The following is a 19869-nucleotide window of genomic DNA, read 5'->3' on the forward strand; positions in this document are numbered from 1 at the left end:
GATGGCAAAGCAAAGCCCAAGAAAGAACCTGTATCAGATAGATGGAGTGGAAGGGAAAGTTGTAAGATGAACACAGTTTTATTAGTAAGAGAATATCAGGCTGGATCAGAAAAATGCTGGTTGGTTTTTAAGACCTAAGAGGCAAAGGTTTCTCCTCTGCCAGGTAACTCCAATTCAGATTCATTCATTTTGGGAAATATTAGTAGGAAACTTGTTTTATTAGCCAAGGCCTGCTAGATACGAGGAAAGAAATCTATGAAGCAAACAGACATGGCCCCTGCCCTCTTGGAGGTTAGAGTCTGGAGCGGGTTGTGGAAACATAAAAGACTTACATTATAAGTGATAGAGGAGCCTAGCCAGGAGCAAGGGATACCCAAGAAAGCTCCCCATAGGAAGGGGTATCTAAATTTAAACCTGAAGAACAAAATGTGTGAGCCGGGCAATGTAGGGCGAGGGGCAGCTAGGGAGGGAGAACGTGGCGCAGTCAAGGAAGCACACAGTCCGGAGGGCTGACCGGGCTTAGTGCGGGACGCTGTCCACAGACGAGATGTGACAAGTAAAATGGCCAGGTTATGGCCGACCTTATGAACTCACAAGATTAATGAATATGAAAATTAGTTGTAGGAAAGGAAGTCCGTAATAATGACGGGGAATTTGTGTAACTCGTTCATCCCAGTCCATAATCAGCATAGCTTCTCTGTCATCTGATGGGTGAAAACTGAGATGCGGGTTGTTGTTCTACCCGTGTGTTCCTTTGTAATTTAACAAATACCGAGAAATCAGAAAAACTGGATTTATTTCACACTCATGGCTTTGAAGCGGTATAAAATCTTCTCTTTCGTGTGACACACTCATGCCCTGTGAGTGTTTTCCTTGTGTGGCCCATGGAGGTCTCGGTCCCAAAAGCCGTGGCAGGGGTTTGCTTTGCCGGGGAGTTGTCTTCATCACCTGTGCTGTACAGATATGAGTGAAAGTCATCCTAATAAGTTTTAGCCGAAGTTCTCATGTCTGTGAGGAGGAAAGACTCACTTTCTAATTCCAGAGGCTCTGTGGGCTCTTCCTTGGCCAGGATTCATTTCTCCCCAAATGCAGCCCAGGATCAAAGTTTTGTCTATATGATCGTTGGGGTGAAGGGAGGACAGGCTGAACCTGACACAATGACCAAATGAGGTCAGCCTACAGCTAGGTGGAAGGTGAGAGAGGAAAGGTGTACCCCCAGGGCGGGCAGGCAGCATACCAAGTGAGAAGAACAACAAAATGTTTCTTCATTTGAGGTTTTGAATTGGGCTGTTTTACTTTGAGTTCTGCTCAGTTAACACAGTTGCGTCTAGAATGTAGCACAACAGAGGCATTAACCCCGTGACAGGCAGGACGTTGGGGTTTGCCTTTGGATGACTTTGCTTTTAATGCTACGTGCAGGTTGTCTCCTTTGTCTTTCTTTTCTTCTTAGTGACTGCCATTGTCAACAAAGTGCCAGCATTGTCTTCCCAACAAGGAATTTAAAATAGCATCTCCCCATCCACAATCCGGAGTGAGGGCAGAGCTGATAGGCATTAAAGATATGCTTGCGAATGTCTGACCCTCGGGCAGAGATGGAGTAAAAATAAGCTGTTTGATCTTCTTGACTCCAGGGTATCTTACAAAGTCCTTTAGCTGTTTTGAACTGACTCCACAAAGGAACCAGAACAGTAAAAGGAGGCTTCCTGGACAAGTCAGAAGGAATGTGGTGGGACTCCTTCCTCCCTCCGTCTCATCTTTCCTTCCCTTCTTCTCTTTTGATCTGAGTGTTCCCTGAAGTGGAGCAGGGCTGGCAGTTCTGGAAGTCTTCATGGGGTATGAATCGGGCCGTGTACAGGAATCTACCAAGCTAGCGCTGGAGTGGGATGGTTGGAAGTCACAGGGTTTGCACTACACACCCTGTAGTTCTCTATAATACCAGTAGGATTCTCTTTTGAGGCCGAAACATCCTGCACAATTTGGAGAGGGTGCTCAAAGAAAGGCCTGGAAAGGCTTTTCTGAGGCAAAATATCTAGGATTGACTTATCCCCTGTCAGGCTGAAGGTTTAGTGGTTAGTCTCCTGTGAAGAATATTCAAAATGGAGGCAAGTGTGTAAACATTCAAAGGGGATGCTTACTACTGTCAGCATTGCTGAGGGGTAAGGGCACGGGCAAGGCCAAGAGGAAACAGAGCCAAAGAACAGTTAACCAAACACGAAAGCATGGTATGTGGTCATATTCTAAAGGCCAAAGCAAAACTTTGCAAGGCTTTGCCAGCCCTTGATTGCCCAGGAGCTGTCTGTGGAAACCTCGTCTTTGTAACTTGGACCTAATGATCCTCAGTCTTCCTGCCATGACACTCAAGGTGCTTATTAGGGGGTATTAAATCTGAAAGTACACATATAATGTAGAATCCACAGAGCACTTCCTTAAGAAGAGAAGCCTTCTTGATGGCTATCCTTCAGATAGCCTTCAGATGGCTATTCTCCATGTCCACACTCTCAGAAGACTCAAATCTGTGTGCCTGGATGAGGAAGAGATTAATCAGTGGGCAGTTAGTAGCAAAAACACCATCAACACTGACAGCACTATACTAATGCAGCAATTAAGTGCTCGTTTGTATTTCCTCGATAATACAAAGTTTATTCTGGCAAAAGACTACAGTTCTTTTTGTGAAATCTTCTGTGAATTAGCTGAACTAATTTCTAGCAGCACCACATGGTTTTGAAAAACTATGCCTCAAATGCAAAAATGAAGGGTTCCCCTCACTACCACCCCTACCCCCCAATATCAATGACATGTTTTAGGAAAAAAATCTGTGAGTGCCTGATGTGCTGTTTGAAGACTAGATAAAATCTGCATTTTTGTTTCTTTTGCAATGTTGCGTGTATTTAGACCCATGGGAACTTGGAAGTCAGCCCGCGGTCTTGTCTGTAATGGGCTCTGAACAGCACGCGGCCAGGCCCCTGGGGCCGTCCTCCCCGCTGCGCATGTGGCCGCTGGAGCAGAGCTGTGTGGCTGCTTAGCTGGAACGTCAGGGCATTTTAAAGTGCTTGCCGGGGAAGACGTGAGCAGGAAACGGTCTACTGCTCCGCCTCACATAGAGATACTGCTGTCTGGGACGCGAACTGAAACACACACCCGCCACCTATGGAACCAGGATGCTGATGCCGGGGCAGAGGGGTGCAGGAGGCCCCTCCCGCGGGGGTGGGTAGCTCTCCCCAGGCTGTGGCCTTGTACCTGCTGCCACCTAAACCCCTGATGTACACGGTGGCCGTGTCACGGACAATAGCTGTCATTATTCCAATGTGTCCGTGTAGTCTGCCTGAGTGGGATCCCCCTAGGCAGGGGACAAGAAGCTGTCCCCAGTGGTTTCAGTGACTTCAGAGCTGGACAAGGGACACATGTGGGTAAGCTCCCAGCAGTGAGCCTGCCATGCCTCCCACGGGATGAGTTGCCTGGTTCCAAGTACAATAAGGAGCCCTCTCCAAGCCACCCCTCACCCCCCACCCACCCAGTCACCATAGATCCCTGCCAATGTTCCAAAGCTTAGGAGAGCTTTTCCACCGCTTAAATTTCAGAGGCCTGCTCAGAATGCAAAGAAGATTCCTCCTCCAGTTCCCATCACACTCTATTACTGCTGGGCATCAGCAGATGGAGGCTGCCTTTTATATGCAAATATTGGGAACCCATTAATCCCCCAGTTCCTGCCACCTACCCTCCCTCTAGTAAGCCCCTGATCTGTACCATCTAAATGGCAAATAGCAGTTCCCACCCAGCTAGAACTATTAAAGCCTTTAAGGCTCGGTTATAGCCTGAGGCCTGAAATGGACAGTATTTTTGACTCCAGTGCTGATTCAAATGTGGTCTCTGTGAGAAGCAGGCTCTGTAAGAGGTGGATGACTGAAAGTGAATCTCTTGGGGGAAGAGAAAGGCATTTTATGTTTAATGAGGAAAATGATAGCTAACGTTTACTGACTTCTGACCAAGTGCCAAGACTGCTGAATGCTTCGTGGAAGGATCTCGTACATTCCTTGGAGGAGCCTTTGAGGTCTGCACTACCATCATTCCAGATTTATAAGTAAGAAAAGAGAGGCTCCAAGAGGCTAAGGAATTTCTCCAGAGTGCCCATCTGGGCGGAGGGGGGCAGAGAACCAGGATTGGACCCTAGACAACCCGCACCCTGAGCCCTTTGTGCACTCTGCTGAAGAGGTGAAAGAACTCAGAAGTGCCCCCGAAATGGCAGGACAACAGAGACAACTGAAGATTTATCGGTCTCCTTCCACCCTGTTAGTGAAAAGAGCTTCTGGCCTTCCCATAGTCGTTCAGCACTCTTCCTTCCTTTGTTTTCTTCCCTCCCCTGCTGTCCTTTCTCTGCTCCCTCCCCCTCAGAGCCTGAGGGGGCCTCTGAGCCAAGGGAGCCAAGCCCTGTGCTGAGTGCCAAGTCAGCTCCCTCCCCAGCAGCCATTTCTTTGAGCAGAGCTTTGCTGATCAATATTGAAAGCTTCGGCCAGAGAAGAAACATGTTCTCAAAATACAAAACTGGTCTCCCAGGGAGATTCTTTCTTAGAGGAGAGCGAGTCCTGCAAACTGCTCTAGCAGTTCTCTCCTGCGGTGGGACTTGAGCATCCTGAATAAAGGCACTCTGCTTCGCATCAGCTCCCAGAATCGCCAGGCTGCTCAGGCCTGCCTCACAGCCCCCGGCCCGGTGTACTGGACTCCACTTCCCTGTCACCTTCAGCTGCACCATATTCTTTGTTACCCTCCTGGGTATTTTGTACTTAAATTTCATGTTCTGACTCCATCTGTGGCACATGTATACCCCTGTGTTCAGCCTCAGTATCAACATCTGTAGAGCTTTCCTGTTAAATTGTCTCATTTAGCAGTTTCTTTCTGAGTCCCCAAACCAGGCAGCCCTGGTCAGGTAGAAATTGGAGGAAAACCAAACGGGAGTGAGGAGACCCAGTTCTTTACCACCAGAGTAAGTTGGTTTTTTCTCCTACCAGTTTTGATATAACACTTACAAATGATTTCATGCCCAAGGCAAATTGGCTCTTGAATATGGATGTCCCTGTGCTCTGAAATCGCCACCAGCTTGCGTGAATACTGGCGTTGGGGCAGACAACCTTCTCCCAAGAGCTGGTTTCTGGGGTTGTGTTGAGCTGATCATTTATGAGGAAAGTGTCCTGCAAGTCACCTCAATTTACCTGAAATTTCTCACGTCATTTCAGTACTGGGTCTCCTGTAGCCTGAAGGGAATGTTAGGAAATTGGTCCAGGAGTTCAGCTGTACCATGAAGTCTCTGAATGCAGCATCCAGTCATTCCCCTTCAGTTGTCCACACAAACTGCTGAGAGGGGGATTCCACACTCACCAGAGAAGTCTGGCAAAGAGAAGTCATGTGGAGGAATCTGAGCTGCTGGCAGCAGTGTCGGAAGAAGTGATCCTAGGCATTCTCCCCAAGCCTCCGGCTCGGGTTGGGGCCGTCCTTTCCTGCAACACACAGATATGTGGTGATGGCAAGAACCCAATGAAACCGAAGCTCTGTGAGGAGGGATACGGCTGGATAGGCTCACCACACAGGAAAAGTGTGAAGTTAAACCTCACACCACTCCTGTGGTATGGGAATCCTAAACCCAGAAATTATATGTTCTACAGCTAGAAAAACCCAGAGTGTCTCCCAGGATAGGCAAATTCAAAACTCTCTCTGTAACTGAGGGCACAAACAACCCTAATGAAGAGAAACTTCTATGTTACCTTCAGACCCACTAGGAAAAGAATAACTAGATACAATGGAGTCTTCCCTTTAACTCCCCAAAGGAAACCCAACAGAACAGGTTGAAACTTTAAACATGTACAGTCAGAACCACGAGGTAAGAAAAGGTAGATTTGGAAAACAATCAAATGGAAATTCACAATGGTGAAAGTATGTCATTTAAAGTTGCTATAGTTGACCTTTGAATAACATAGGTTTGAACTTCATGAGTCCACTTATCTGTGGATTTTTTTGACACGACAGTGTAAATATATTTTCTCTTCCTTATGATTTTAATATTTTTTCTAGCTTTATTATAAGAATACAGTAATATAATAAGTACAACATATAAAATATATGTTAACTGTTTATGTTACCAATAAAGTTTCCCGGGAACAAAAGGCTATTAATAGTTAAGTTTTGGGATAGTCAAGAGTTCTACTTGGATTTTTGACTGTGCAGGGGTCGGTGCCCCTAACCTCTGTGCTGTTGAAGGGTTAACTGGACTGAGTGGATTAAAGAGTACACTGCTAAAGCAGAATTAGTGAATTTCAAGAAACCCACAGAGAGAGAAAAAAGACATGAAATAAGTGGAAATCTGGAAGGTAAAATGAAAAGGTCTAATGGGAGAAAATATAAAAAATGGGCAAGCAATATTCAAAAAGTTCATAGTTGAGAGTTTTTCAAAATCAAAGAAATAGCTTCTCATTTGAAGGAGTAAAATACATTTCCAACCATGATAGGTAAAAAGGAATCCTCATTGTCTGTCTTAGAGTAACTTCATAACAGCCTAAGAAAACTACAGTAAAAACTTAAAGGTACCAAAGAGAAGATCATTACTTGCAAAGAAATGATACAAGACAGACTTTCTCAAAAATAAATATTATTTCTAAACTGAGGGAAAATCATGGTCAATCTAGAAATCTATACCCAATAAAGCTTTCATGCAAGATTAAAAGCAAAAATAAAGATCTGTGTGGTCCAAGATGGGTGAGTGTATCCCTTACGGACAGCTGTTTACTAAAAATAGATATCAACAGAAAGAAATCAAAAAAGGAAGGAATGGATTTCAAAAAGCACAGAAGTTAGTATGTTGGTTTATTTATACAATTGTAGATTATAAATGATAAAAATGACTAACAGAGACTTAAAAATAAGACAAAATTCAACTACCAGGCAGCAACATGGAAGATGAAGAAGGCATTCTAATACAGCTTTATTTTCTGGAGGAGGATATAAATGCTGATTAACCTACATATTACAAACTTAGCATAACTGCTAAAATGATAGAAATAAACTACCACTTCTAAACCATTGAGGGAGGGAAAAGGTGTTAAAGCAACCAACCTGATAGAAAGCAAGAATGAAGAAAAAAAGAATAAACAGAAAATACATAGGAAGTTTTGTATATGTTAGCGATGGCAGAAATAAGCTTCAATGTATCCGTTTTGACAATAAACAAATTCAGATAACATTTGAGATTACATTTTATTTTAATTAGCCATGGACCATTAACGAAACATACTTTAAAATTCAAAGTTGAGAAGTCCTACTCTGCTTTGTAGATGCTATCATTGAAAAATATCAGGGCGAGGAGATGGCATTGAAAATGACTATGATTTCTTGCCTAAGAGACTGAGAATCACATTAACTAAGGGTGATTGATGGGGAAGTCCCACCTTGGAAGTGAAAATAAGTTAACATTTATTGACTTCTTAAGTCTCAATTGGGGCCTACCAAGAAACTTCAGGAGCATCAAAGGGAAGAATTTGGCTGTGTGTCATGGAAGCCCAGACACAGGAGAACTTGGAGTATGTAGTGAGATGGAAACCCCACCCCCTACTCCCAAAATAAAGAGACTTCAGGAAGACAGGATACGTCACAGGTAAAGAAGATGCTCAGCAAGTGTCTGCTGGGGAAGGGTTGAGCTGAACAAGTCCTGAGAAGAAGCTTTAGGTCCAGGTTAGTAAAGTAGTGGGCCTACCAGTAAGAGATGAAGGAGGAAAAAGGGAAGACATTGAAGAAGGAGAAATGGATTTCTCTCTCAAGAAGTTCAGCACCTAAGGGAAGACAGAATGGATGGTAAGGAGAAATTCAGGCTACAGGGAAGTTATCTTGGAATAGGCAATAGCCATTTGTAAGAATAAAACCTTAATTATCTAGAGTCCTCGGGGAAATGAGTTTCCTGGGTAACCAGCTTTTTCTAGGTGACCTGATGCTGCTTTTTAAAAATACCATTACTAATTTTGGCCATTTTTTAAATACCCAGAGTCACCAGCAATAACAATATCAGGGTGGTCTCTGGCCTTTAACCAATGGGGATACTTCTCTGTGACTTCATTTAACCTTGTTTTGAGCTCTCTCTGTTGTTGCCCCCATGGCGTCAGGACCTGCCGAGGCCTCCAGAAGTGTTTCCCTCTAGACTAATGACAGAGTGCCACTGGGGGTTCTTTTATCTGTCTTTTTTTTTTTTTAAGATCTTTGAGCATCTTTCTTTTCCTGTCAGCCACCTTTTATCATAACTTGCCAGAATTTTCTATGTCTGGCATGCTCTTGAGCTGATGTGTTCAGCTCTGACTGGTGCATCTACTCTGTATTGACTCAACCAGGTTTCTGGAAAGGCTAATGTTTGGCCCCTGGTTACCCAGCAGGATAGTAAACATCACTCTGATCTTGTTTGTAGCCTTTCCCCATGTGGTCATGTCTGATACACAATTTAATATACAACCAAGAGTAACCTGGGGTGAGCATCTGAGAGCCTCTTCTGAATATAGCATAAGCTCCAATATATGGATTTGGGGGTATTTATTTGGCTCTTTAGCCAAAGGCCTTTCTGGACTTCTTTCTGATTATTTCCTGATCTCAACAGGAGAACACTCAGAGAGGGCTAACTGGCTGCATCTTCCCTCAAGTGCAACTTCAGAGATCTCTGTCTTTGGGTGCCCGGGTGGCTCAGTCTGTTAAGTGTCTGACTTTGTCTCAGGTTATAATCTCGCAATTCATGAGTTCAAGCCCCATATCGGGCTCCATGCTGACAGAAGGGAGCCTGCTTGAGATTCTCTTTTCTCACCCCCCCTCTTCCAATCCCCCACTCATGCTTGTTCTCTCTTTGAATAGATAAACTATAAAATATACATGTATAAAATTTTTTTCTGTTTTTTGTTTTTGAGAGACAGAGAGACAGAACGAGCAGGGGAGGGTCAGAGAGAGAGGGAGACACAGAATCTGAAACAGGCTCCAGGCTCTGAGCTAGCTGTCAGCACAGAGCCCGACACGGGGCTCAAACCCACAAACTGTAAGATCATGACTTGAGCCGAAGCCGGACGCTTAACCGATTGAGCCACCCAGGCGCCTCTAAAATATATTTTTTTTAAAAGGGATTTGTCTCAAAGCTGATAATCTTCTCAATATAGATAGAAAAAGGTGTCTCTCCTACCCACCTATCACCCATCCTCCAGAAGGAAAAGTATTTATTTTGTATTAAAACAGCCTCTCCTCTGCCAGCTGTAGGGTATGCTAGACTTTTCTCTGCTACCTGGGCTGCAAAAAGACTTGAGTCTGAAAGACTTTACGTCCTAGAATCTTAATCCTGAGATAATTTGCTACAGACCTTAGTCTTAAAAATTGTAATGATGGACGAGGTGGGAGTCTCTTTTAATAAGAGACTCAGTAAATCCATAAGGGATCTTAACAGAGGAAACAGAAGAGCCTTTTGGTGTTCTGAATTCTGTAAAATCACAGTCCTGAGGGCAAGGCAGAGACATTGCAAAGTAGTGAAAAGCTACTAGTAATATCAGGGTGGTCTGTTGTTAAAGGTCCAGAGACTGGCTTCCAAGAAGTCTTCCTTATGGGGTGACATTTATTATTTGGTGATTTATCAGAGTCTAGCTTTTAGCTTTTCAGGTTCAGAAACTGGTTTGATCAACGTACAAAGAACAGGTTCATTGCCAGAGCTGGGCTCACCCTAACCAATCTCACAAGACTGATCTGGAAACCGAAATTCCAGTTGACATTTATATGGAGAAACATAACTGACTGATCTTCTCAAAGTACAATGACTAGCTGGTTCTTTCCCTGTAGGCAGGCCTACACAAGGAGCCAGATCATAATCAGGCTTTTTGGTGAACGTGAAATCAGAGTTAATGGTGAATCATGTTTAACGGCATAGGCTAAGAGAGTAATTCATCCACACTAAATATGGTCCGTACCAGCGGAACTGAATCTCTTTGAAGTCTGTCAGCGAAGACTCCCTTTGCTCTGATCACTATTTGGATAGACACCTGCCAAAACTATGCCTTGTTTTTTAATGCCTGAAGGCCAACCCAGGCCCACACCCACCAAAATCCCCTTCCACACTGGTCTTTAGATGTTAATACTTTCCATTAACTAATAGCATAGTCACTCTTTTTCCTTAAGTTTAAATCTCCCTGAACAATCTTATTTTCAAATTCTCAGGGTCTCCCCTGCCATACCTATACTGTTCCACACTAGGGTTTATCAATCATTTCCCCAAAACACCTTCACATTTTTATTATATTCCTCTGCTACATGTACTATTAATGTTTTTATTTAAATCAACTCACTTTTTAAAAATGATTTTTAAAAATTGACCTTTTACCATAAATGGAAAATGACTGTCCTATGTCCTAAAATGAATGTGGCCCCAAAAATAAACACTGAAAACAAAGGCTCATATGTTTCCCATGTACTTTGTCAGCTAGACATAGTTTGCCATGCAAAGCTCTGAGCCTGAGCAGACGTTAAAAGATCAACTCATGCCAAACTGAAAGACTCTCTGACATCATCAAACACCTCAGAGGAGGATTCCACAGCAAAACCAATTTAGGGGATTATTTAATATATTTGGTGCCTTGTCTATCTACCACCTAAAATAACAACCTCACATTAGGCATTGCACATTTCTGGAAAAGATGGCCTGGACTTTTTAAGACTTTAGGAATGTTTCAAAAGTGTTTATACAGCTGTAGTGATGCCTCCTTTCCAGCCTCACTTGACTCCAGACTCTGCCTGATGCCACACTGATGGTCTCATTCCTGCTTTTCCCTGCACAGGTACACACTGGCAGCTCAGGACCTGGTGATGCGTGCCCGCGGTGTCCTGAAAGACAGAGGATGGAGGATATCTAATGACCGACTGGGCTCAGGAGACGACATTTCTGTATATGTCATTCCTTTAATACATGGAAATAAACTTTCATGAAAATGGCCCAGGGGTTTGGGAAGACAGCAGGGGAGAAAACTGGGACACCTCTTGGCAGGGCAGAACTGGGAAGTGCCCTGGCCAAGTTCCAGGTGACTCAACCTCTTCCCAGGCCAGGTGGGGGATTTGCTGCCGAAAAGCCACTGGCTGTACTTCTGGGGGACCCTTAGAATTCAGTTGCCTCTTTAGTAACAGGCCTGGTTACTGAACAAGAGCAAAACATAAAGGTTGCTACTGAGTATTGCATTTCTTTTGGTTCCTTTAATAGGCCTTCTAGGTGGCCACTGCCTAGTTTTGGGCACACACGTCATATTTATTTGGAGTAGCTGGGCAGCCATTTTCAGGTGTAACTGGCAGGAGAGACTCTTCAGCCCATCAAGCTGCCAGCTTCTCTACGGGTTAAATGTGCTGCATTGGAAAGCTGGGGATCAGGTCTCAGAAAGTGTAAGCACCCACCTTCTAGTAAGCCTGAGATTTATTTCAGGGAATGCTGTCTGTGTGTGTGTGTCTCTCTGTCTCTCTCTTTAGTCTTTCCTGGTTATGGTGGGGCGAAGCAGGGTTTTTTTTTTCTGTTTGATATTCCTTGAATCTTAATTGTTTCCCTTCCATGAAACAGGCCTGGGACTTTCCAGCTCCGTGCTGAGGAATCTGTGTGTCAGAGTCCAGCCCAGGCTGTCCCCCTATCCCGTCGCCCACACCACCCAGGCAGCCTTCTGGAGCAGTGCCCTGGCCAACAGAGCACTGTCTTTGTTGTGTAACAGTTTGTTCCCGAGTCGCATTTTCTCACCAAATCAGTGTGTTTTCATGAAAATAATGGGTATTTCTTTAAATGGGAGTTTCTCTGTTGTTTTCAAGGGTCCCCCACTTGTGGCTAGAGATGTCTCCGAGAATCTAGGTTTTCATTTCTGGGATGGTTGGCCCTCCCCACCTGTGCCCCAGGGACACATGTAAAGCAGTGTTTAAGAGAGCCATACAGGGAGCTCCACGTATCGGTCAGTTCACCATACCTCGTGTGATGACCATTCCTCCATTTTGGATCCAGGCTCTGTGGACGACGACTGTCCGCAAGGCCGCTGCACAGCAGTACGTATCCGTGCTTCCCCCTCGTCTTTGGGCAAGACCCGCTCAGAATAGCCATTTGCTAACAGTGAATTTGAATTGAGTTGACTGGCCATCCTCATGCTATGTGCCCCATTCCTTCTCCTTGGAGTCACATCCCAGCAGCTGAGGCCCCTGTTCCCACTGTTGATCCACTGCAGAGCGTTCCTCACAAGAGTTGAACAAGCAGTAGCCAACAGATCTACCTGTTGCTTCCCTGCTGGGAGGAATCACAAAGTCGAGTTTTTAGAACTCACTGCTTTCTTAGGCAGACTACTGCTCCGCACGGAGGGACCCTGGAGAGCGACATCCCATTACTGAGTCTTCTTGCACACCTCCTGTGGTATTATCACCATCTCGACAGTTCTGTGTCATTAAGACATCCTTGCCACCCTATAAAGAAAAACGTCATTGATGTGATTCCCCAAACTGCTGGAGAGCCACTTCAGGTTCACATGGTTGTGAATCCCTTCCCCCGAGGACAGGACAGGAACCTTTCCTCCAGGATAATCACCTTCCTGGAGCTGTAGATATTTTATTAGGCAAGGCCTAGAGCCTCTCTACTCAGGAATGAACTCATTCCACCACGTGGAAAGGATGCCCTGTCTGGCAGGTGAGAGACTACAGGAATTCACCCACCAGCTGTTCGCCAAAATGCTGCCCAGGGAGAATCGGATTACTACCTTGTCAGGGGGTCATCTTCATCTGACAGCCTCCCTCCTCCTCCAGTGGATCTTAGCTACCCCAGATGTCTCTGTGGGGACATGCTGGTGGTAAACCATCTGCTTCTCTGGCAGAATGCGATGCTGTGAGACAACACGCAGGTTCCCTACAGCAGTGTCATCCACGTTCTCTTCTGGCCCTGACTCAAAGTCTCGTACAAACTGGAAACAGAGTTTTTTGTGGACTCTGAAAGGCCTTCTTTGGGAAGCTGCCCTCACAAGCAGTCACCTCTTTCTCATGTTCACATTGCCTTTCATCTGTTTTCTCTCCTGGGCTTTTTGCTGGTCCTACCTTTAGCTTTCCTAGGTTTATTGGAGCCACCAGGTCTAGCTTTGGGTGTAGATGTCAAGATAGCTTTCTATTCAATTCACCAAATCATTTACTGCCAAGAAATGTCTCAGGAAAAATTCTAGAACCCTCCCACCCCCAACTTTTCAATTTATCCTGAAGTCTTGAGCACTTAGTCCTGCTGGTTTTAGGTAGAAAGGTATCCAGGAATTCTTTTCATAAGCCTCCTTGGTGGAAAGATCTCCGTAAAAGGCTGAAGCCCTGTTTCTGTTTGGGGGATGGGAGGAGAATTACAAATGAGGTGAATAAATCATATGTGGAAAACGTGATTTGTTAATGCCCATAGCAGATCTGCCCAGCGCTGATATTGCTCTGTGAATTGAGCTTACTCCGTTTGGCCTTATTTTTCACCCAGGCCCCATGCCATCCCATCCCACAGCAGTAACTAACAGTGTCTGCATAACGGGCCGGCCCTTGGAGCATTCCTGGAAAGGCCAAAAGGCAGCACACTCAAGATTCTGAAGAACATATTTACAAGCGGTTCTGAAATCTTGTGTTTCTGACTTCCAGCCAAATCTGCTTGTCCTAATAGCCTCAGAGGAAATCTTGTTTAATAAAAAGCTTTGGATTTCCTAGTCAAGTCTTTATGGTTGCCGTGGGGTGTGTGTGACCACTTCCTCTAATGAAAGGCTCTTTGAGTCCCAAATCTCTTTGTTGGGCTGGACCCTGCTCTTCGGAATATTTGGGGATGGTGTTTTCCTGGAAGAGAACAAACTCACCCTCCATCCACGCCCTCTGGCATTTTACCAGGCAACAGCCAGACCTTTGTTCTCAGGACACCTGCAGTCAGAGACGGACTGTGTTCTGCCGTGGTTGTGCTGACCTAACTTCGGTTCTCCGGGTGGGAAGGGAGGGGTGAAAACTGGGCGAGGCCAGGTACTCAGTTGTGTACTAGGACGAAGCCACAGAAAGTGGCCATTTCAGTTACTTTCCATAGTATACAGCTTTGAGGAATTGGGGATGTTTTTAAATTCTAACAGCTTCGCCTCTATGGGGCTCTGTGCTCACCTTTTTCTTACTCCAGAGTATCCATTTACTTCTCGTGAACAACTACAGTCGGAGGTAGATATTGGTGGCCGGGGATGGGCGTCCTGGTACCTGCATTTGGCCTCGGATCTTGGCCATTCAGGACAGGGTTTTGTTTATCCTGAGCACTAGCATGGAAACACTTGGAAAAAGACTCCCACATCTTGAAAATTCTGACTCTCCTCTTGACTGCACCTCCTTCCTCATCTGCCAATCTTTTTTTTTTTTAAACAAGGCCAAGAATGGCCAGTGGTTTCTTTCCACCATAGTCTGAGGATCTAACCTTCCCTTAAGTGACCCAGCAGCCTCACACTCTCAGAGGGAATATGTTAAGCTTTTATGACATTCTATTTTCAGTAAATTACTGCTTCAGGGACACTTGAAGAAAGCAGTGAGAGTTATTGTCTATGCAAAGAACAACCAGGCTGACCCTAAAATTTACCAGATAGAAGAAAAGAGTAAACTGTATCTGGCCACAGGACAGAATTTTATGTTAGGAACTTGGGTTTTTGAGGGCTTTACGATCACAGAGAAATGTTGGGAGTCTGCATGCTGTGGCCCACCGTGCTGAACAAACTTCGGTTCTGTTGGGTGATACGGCGTCTGTGTGCACACTGGGATGTTTCAAAGGACACTCCCTGAGCAGCCGACTTGCCTCTCATGTGAGCACCGAGGCAGCTCTTCGTGAGAGAGAGCTGAGTGCCCTTCCGCAGACTACTGCTCTTTCTCATCCATGATGTTTCATGTAAATAGCTTTAATTGTTCCTTAATTGCGTCTTAGATGAAGTTCTGTTCACATAGCAACCAGGTAGAGACAGTGACCAAATAAATGAGGCTGTAAAATGTGCTGTTGTTTTCTACTGTGATGTACTTGAAGGAAAGCCTTGTGTCCCCCAATCTTTCAATCTTCCATAGTATTCTGTGTTTGGGGAATCCTGAGGTTATTCTCCATTACTGTTTTGCCTCCATTTTCTTTGTTTCTTCTGGAGACCCAGGGAGGCCCACAGTGGAGATCACTTGTAAGAAATGTATTAAGATCTGGGTTTCCAAAAATATCGTATGTACAGTGAATGAGAGGAATCTGCTTGAAAATGGTTTCAGAACCAAGTACCTTTATGCTTTGTGATTGTGAAACCTTGACTTTTGTAACCCCCAAAATGAACACTGTTTAGTACAAGGGGATCTATTTTGTGTGTTTTGAAACTTAGGTGCAATGTTCCCTGGAAAAAGTTAAAGAAATGTATATGCTCAATGACATTTTAAAATAAAGTATTATATATATGTATATAGGACACCTTTAGAAAAGGTTTTGTGTCACTTCTTTTAATTCGCTATGAAGTTTCTTCATATCAGGTAATGGAATGAGGAGTGTCATGACCTCATGTGAAGTTTCGAACTGTGAACAGACTCCAAAGAAAATCAGAGGGAATGGATGCCAACACCCTAAATCTTCACAGGAGTAGCCGTAAAGGCTCTGTATTTCAACAATCTAGAAGAAGCACCTTGGACACTACTCCCGAGAGGTATTCTTTTTTTTTTTATTGAGGTATAATCGATATACAACATTATGTTAGTTTTCAGTGTTCAAAATAATGATTCTCTCTCTCTCTCTCTCTCTCTATATATATATATATATATAATATTGCAACATAATCATCACAAAAAATCTGATTAACATCCATCACATTCATAATGTTTTTTTGTGATAAGAACTTTGCACTCAGATTTTCAAATATGCAGTGCAGTATCATTGATAGTCACCATGATGTATATTACATCTCCATGACTTATAACTGCCAAGTTTGTATCTTTTGACCCTCATCACTCATTTCTCCCACTCCTCACCGCCTGCCAATTCCAACTACCCATCTGTTCTCTCTGCCTCTGAATTTTTTTTTGTTAATTTTTATTTATTTATTTTTTAGATTCCGCGCATATAACTGAGATCATATGGTATTTACCTTTCTCTTATTTCACTTATCATAATGTCCTTAAGGTCCATCCATGTTGTTACAGATGGCAATATTGAATTATTATGACTGAATAATATTCTGTGTGTGTTTTCCTTACCTTTTCATTCATTGATGGAGACTTCGGTTTTTCCATATCTTGAATATTATAAATAATGTTGCAGTCATCATAGGGGTGCATATATCTTTTTGAGTTAGTGTTTTCATTTTCTTTGGATAAATACCCAGAAGTGGAATTGCTGGATCATATGGTAGATCTATTTTTAATTTTGTGATGAACCTCCATACTGTTTTCCATAGTGGCTGTGGCAATTTACAATCCCCAACAGCGCACAGTGTCTCCTTTTCACCATGTCTTTGCCAACACTTGTTATTTCTTGTCTTTTTTTTTTATAATAGTTTATTGTCAAATTGGTTTCCATATAACACCCAGTGCTTCTCCCCTTTTCTTCTCTTTTTTGTAATAACCATTCTAACAAGCGTGAGGTGGTATCTTACAGTTTTGATTTTTTTCATGTGTCTGTTGGCCATCTGTAGGTCTTCTTTGGAAAAATGCCTATTCAGATCATCTGCCTATTTTGTTAATTGGTTGCTTAGGCTTTTTATTGAATTGTAGGAGTTCTTTATATATTTTGGATATTACCCTCTTATCAGATAAATGATTCGCAAATATTTTCTCCCATTCAGTAGGCTGCTTTTTCATTTTGTTGATGGTTTCCTTTGCTGTTTAAAGCTTTTCAGTTTGATGTAATTACACTTGTTTATTTTTGCTGTGGATGCCTTTGCTTTTGGTTTCAGGTAAAAACAAAACAAAAAACATTGCCAAGACCCATATCAAGTTTACTGCGTATGTTTTCTTGTAGCAGTTTTATGGTTTCAGCTTACATTCAAGTCTTTAATCCACTTTAATTTTTGTGTATGGTATACATAGTCTAGTTTCATTCTTTTGCATGTAGCTGTCCAGTTTTCCCAGCACCATTTTTTTTTTTTGAAGAGACTGTCCTTTCCCCTTTGTATATCCTTGGCTCCTTTGCCATAAAATAATTGACTATGTATGTGCAGGGTTTATTTCAGGGTTCTCTATTCTGTTCCCTTAATCTGTATGTCTGTTTTTATGTAAATACTATCCTGTTTTGATTACAATAGGTTTGTATTATAGTTTGAAATCAGGGAGCATGATGCCTCCAGCTTTGTTCTTCTTTCTCAACATTATTTTGACTGTTCGGGGTCTTTTGTGGTTCCTTACAAATTTTAGTATGGTTTGTTCATTTCTGTGGAAAATGCCATTAGAATTTTGATAGGAATTGCAATGAATCTGTAGAAAGCTTTAGGTAGTACAGACATTTCAATAACATTAAGACTTCCAATCCATGAACACAATACACCTTTCCATTTCTTTTTGTCATAATCAGTTTCTTTCAACGGTGTCTTATAATTTTTAGTATACACCCTTTTACCTCCTTGGTTAAATTTATTGCTAGGAATCTTATTCTTTTTGACCTTATTACAAACAGAATAGTTTTCTTAATTTCTTTTTTTCTGATAGTCTGTAATCAATATATTGAAATGCAAGAGATTTTTATATATTGCTTTTGCATCCTACCGTTTTACTGAATTCACTTATGAGCTCTAGCAGTTTTGTGAGGGATTCTTTGGGGTTTTTAATATATAATATGTCATCTGCAAATAGTGACAGTTTTACCTTTATGATTTGAATGCCTGTTATTTCTTTTTCTTACCTAACTGCTATGGCTAGGTCTTCCAGTACTATGCTGAATAAGTTACAGGAGTACACATCACTTTCTTAGTTATAATCTTAGAAGAAAAGATGTTAGCTTTTTTTCTGTTTCAGTCTTTCAATATTTGCTTTCTTTAGTTGCTCCTATATTGGCTGCATAAATATTTACAAGTGTTATATCCTCTTGTTGATTGACACCTTCATCCTAGGAGATATTTTTGAGAAGGCTAGTGAGTTATATACTTGCCTAAGATTATAAAAGTCAAGACTCTCCTTAGTCATTTAAACATTTTAAGTGCTTACAAAGTGTTAATAAAATGTTCTGTCTTATAGAGAAAAATTAACAGATGGGACAAACAGCAAAGAATGCTAATTCTGCTTAGTTCTAGAGTCTACGAAGTTAAAAGTAATCTAGAATACTTACCTTTCCACTTCATATGATGTTATCTATGGGCTTATCCTATATTGTGTTATTTTATTTTATTATTATTTTATTGTGTTGGGGTATGTCCCCTCTGTAACCCCTTTATTGAGAGTTTTTATAAAAAATGGATGTTAGGTTTTGCCAAATGCTTTTTCTGCATTTACTGAGATGATCATATGTTTATCCTTTATTTTGTTAATGTGGTGTATCACACTGTTTGTGGAAATTAAACCATCCTTGTACCTCTGGAAAAATCCTACATGATTGGGGGGAATGATGCTTTTAATGTATTGTTGAATTTGGTTTGCTAATATTTTTTGAGGACTTTAGCATTTAGGTTTATCAAGGATAAACAAGGATATTTTTTGTAATTTTCTTTTCTTGTGGTATCCTTATCTGATTTTAGTATCAGGTAATGCTGACCTTATATAATTAGTTTGGAAGTATTATGTCTTAATTTATGGAAGAATTTGAGAAGGGTTGGTATTCTTATTTGTATCTTGGGCAACATTTACCTGTGAAGCCATCTGGTCCTAAACTTGTGTTTGTTGGGAGGTTTTTCCTTACTAGTAATCAGTCTCTTCATATTTCCTATTTCTTTATGATTCAGGTTGTATATTTGTAGGAACTTATCCATTTCTTCTAGGTTTTCCAATTTGTTGGCATATAATTGTTTGTAGTAGTCTCTTATGATCCTTTGTATTTCTGTAATATCACTTGTGACATCTCCTCTTTTGTTTCTAATTTTATTGAGTCCTGGCTATTATTTCTTGGTGAGTCTAGCTACAGGTTTGTCAATTTTGTTCATCTTTTTAAGGAACCAGTTCTTGGTTTCATTGATCTCTTCGATTTTCTTTTTGTCCCTATTTTATTTTCTTCTTTCATCTGTTATTTCTTTCTACTGACTTTGAACATTGTTCATCTTCTAATTCCTTGAGATATGTAATTACATTGAGGTTTTTCTTGTTTCTTGAGGGTAGGCATTTATCACTTTGAACCTCCCTTTTGAACTGCTTTTGCTGTATCCTATAGGTTTTGGTATGTTGCATTTCCATTTTCTTTTGTCTCAAGGTATTTTTTTATTTCCTCTTTGATTTTTTCATTGACTCATTGATTATTCAGTAGATTGTTTAATTTCTAAATATTTGTGAATTTTCTGGTTTTCTTCTAATTGATTTTTAGTTTCATACCATTGTAGTCAGAAAATATGGTTGATATGATTTCAGTCTTAATTTTGTTAAGACTTGTTTTGTGACCTAACATATGATTTATCCTGGAGAATGTTCCATGTGCTCTTGCAAAAACTGTATGTGCCTGGAATATTCTATATGTAGATCTCTTAAATCCATCTGATTTTACCCATCACTTCAGGGCACTACTTCCTTATTGATTTTCTTTCTAGATGAGCTATCCATTGATATAAGTGAGGTATTAAAATCCTTACTATTATTGTATTATTGTCTATTTCCTCCTTTCAGTCTTTCAATGTTTGCTTTCTTTAGTTGCTCCTATATTGGCTGCATAAATATTTACTAGTGTTATATCATCTTGTTGATTGACCCCTCTATCCC

The 19869-nt window shown here is 42.0% G+C and overlaps 1 protein-coding gene across 1 annotated transcript in view; it reads left to right on the top strand.

Annotated features, from left to right (window-relative positions):
• PPM1H (protein phosphatase, Mg2+/Mn2+ dependent 1H) overlaps positions 1–15458 on the top strand; it is a gene marked incomplete at its 5' end in the record, with an annotated part of 260313 nt that extends 244855 nt beyond the window's left edge. Inside the window, one exon of the mRNA XM_029955458.1 lies at positions 10824–15458. Within this exon, the coding sequence (XP_029811318.1) occupies positions 10824–10971 (148 nt within the window). The remainder of the gene's footprint in view (positions 1–10823) is intronic.
• Between the last annotated feature and the right edge of the window lie 4411 nt (positions 15459–19869).

Source organism: Suricata suricatta, chromosome 10 (genome assembly GCF_006229205.1).
Source record: "Suricata suricatta isolate VVHF042 chromosome 10, meerkat_22Aug2017_6uvM2_HiC, whole genome shotgun sequence".
Lineage (NCBI taxonomy): Eukaryota > Metazoa > Chordata > Mammalia > Carnivora > Herpestidae > Suricata > Suricata suricatta.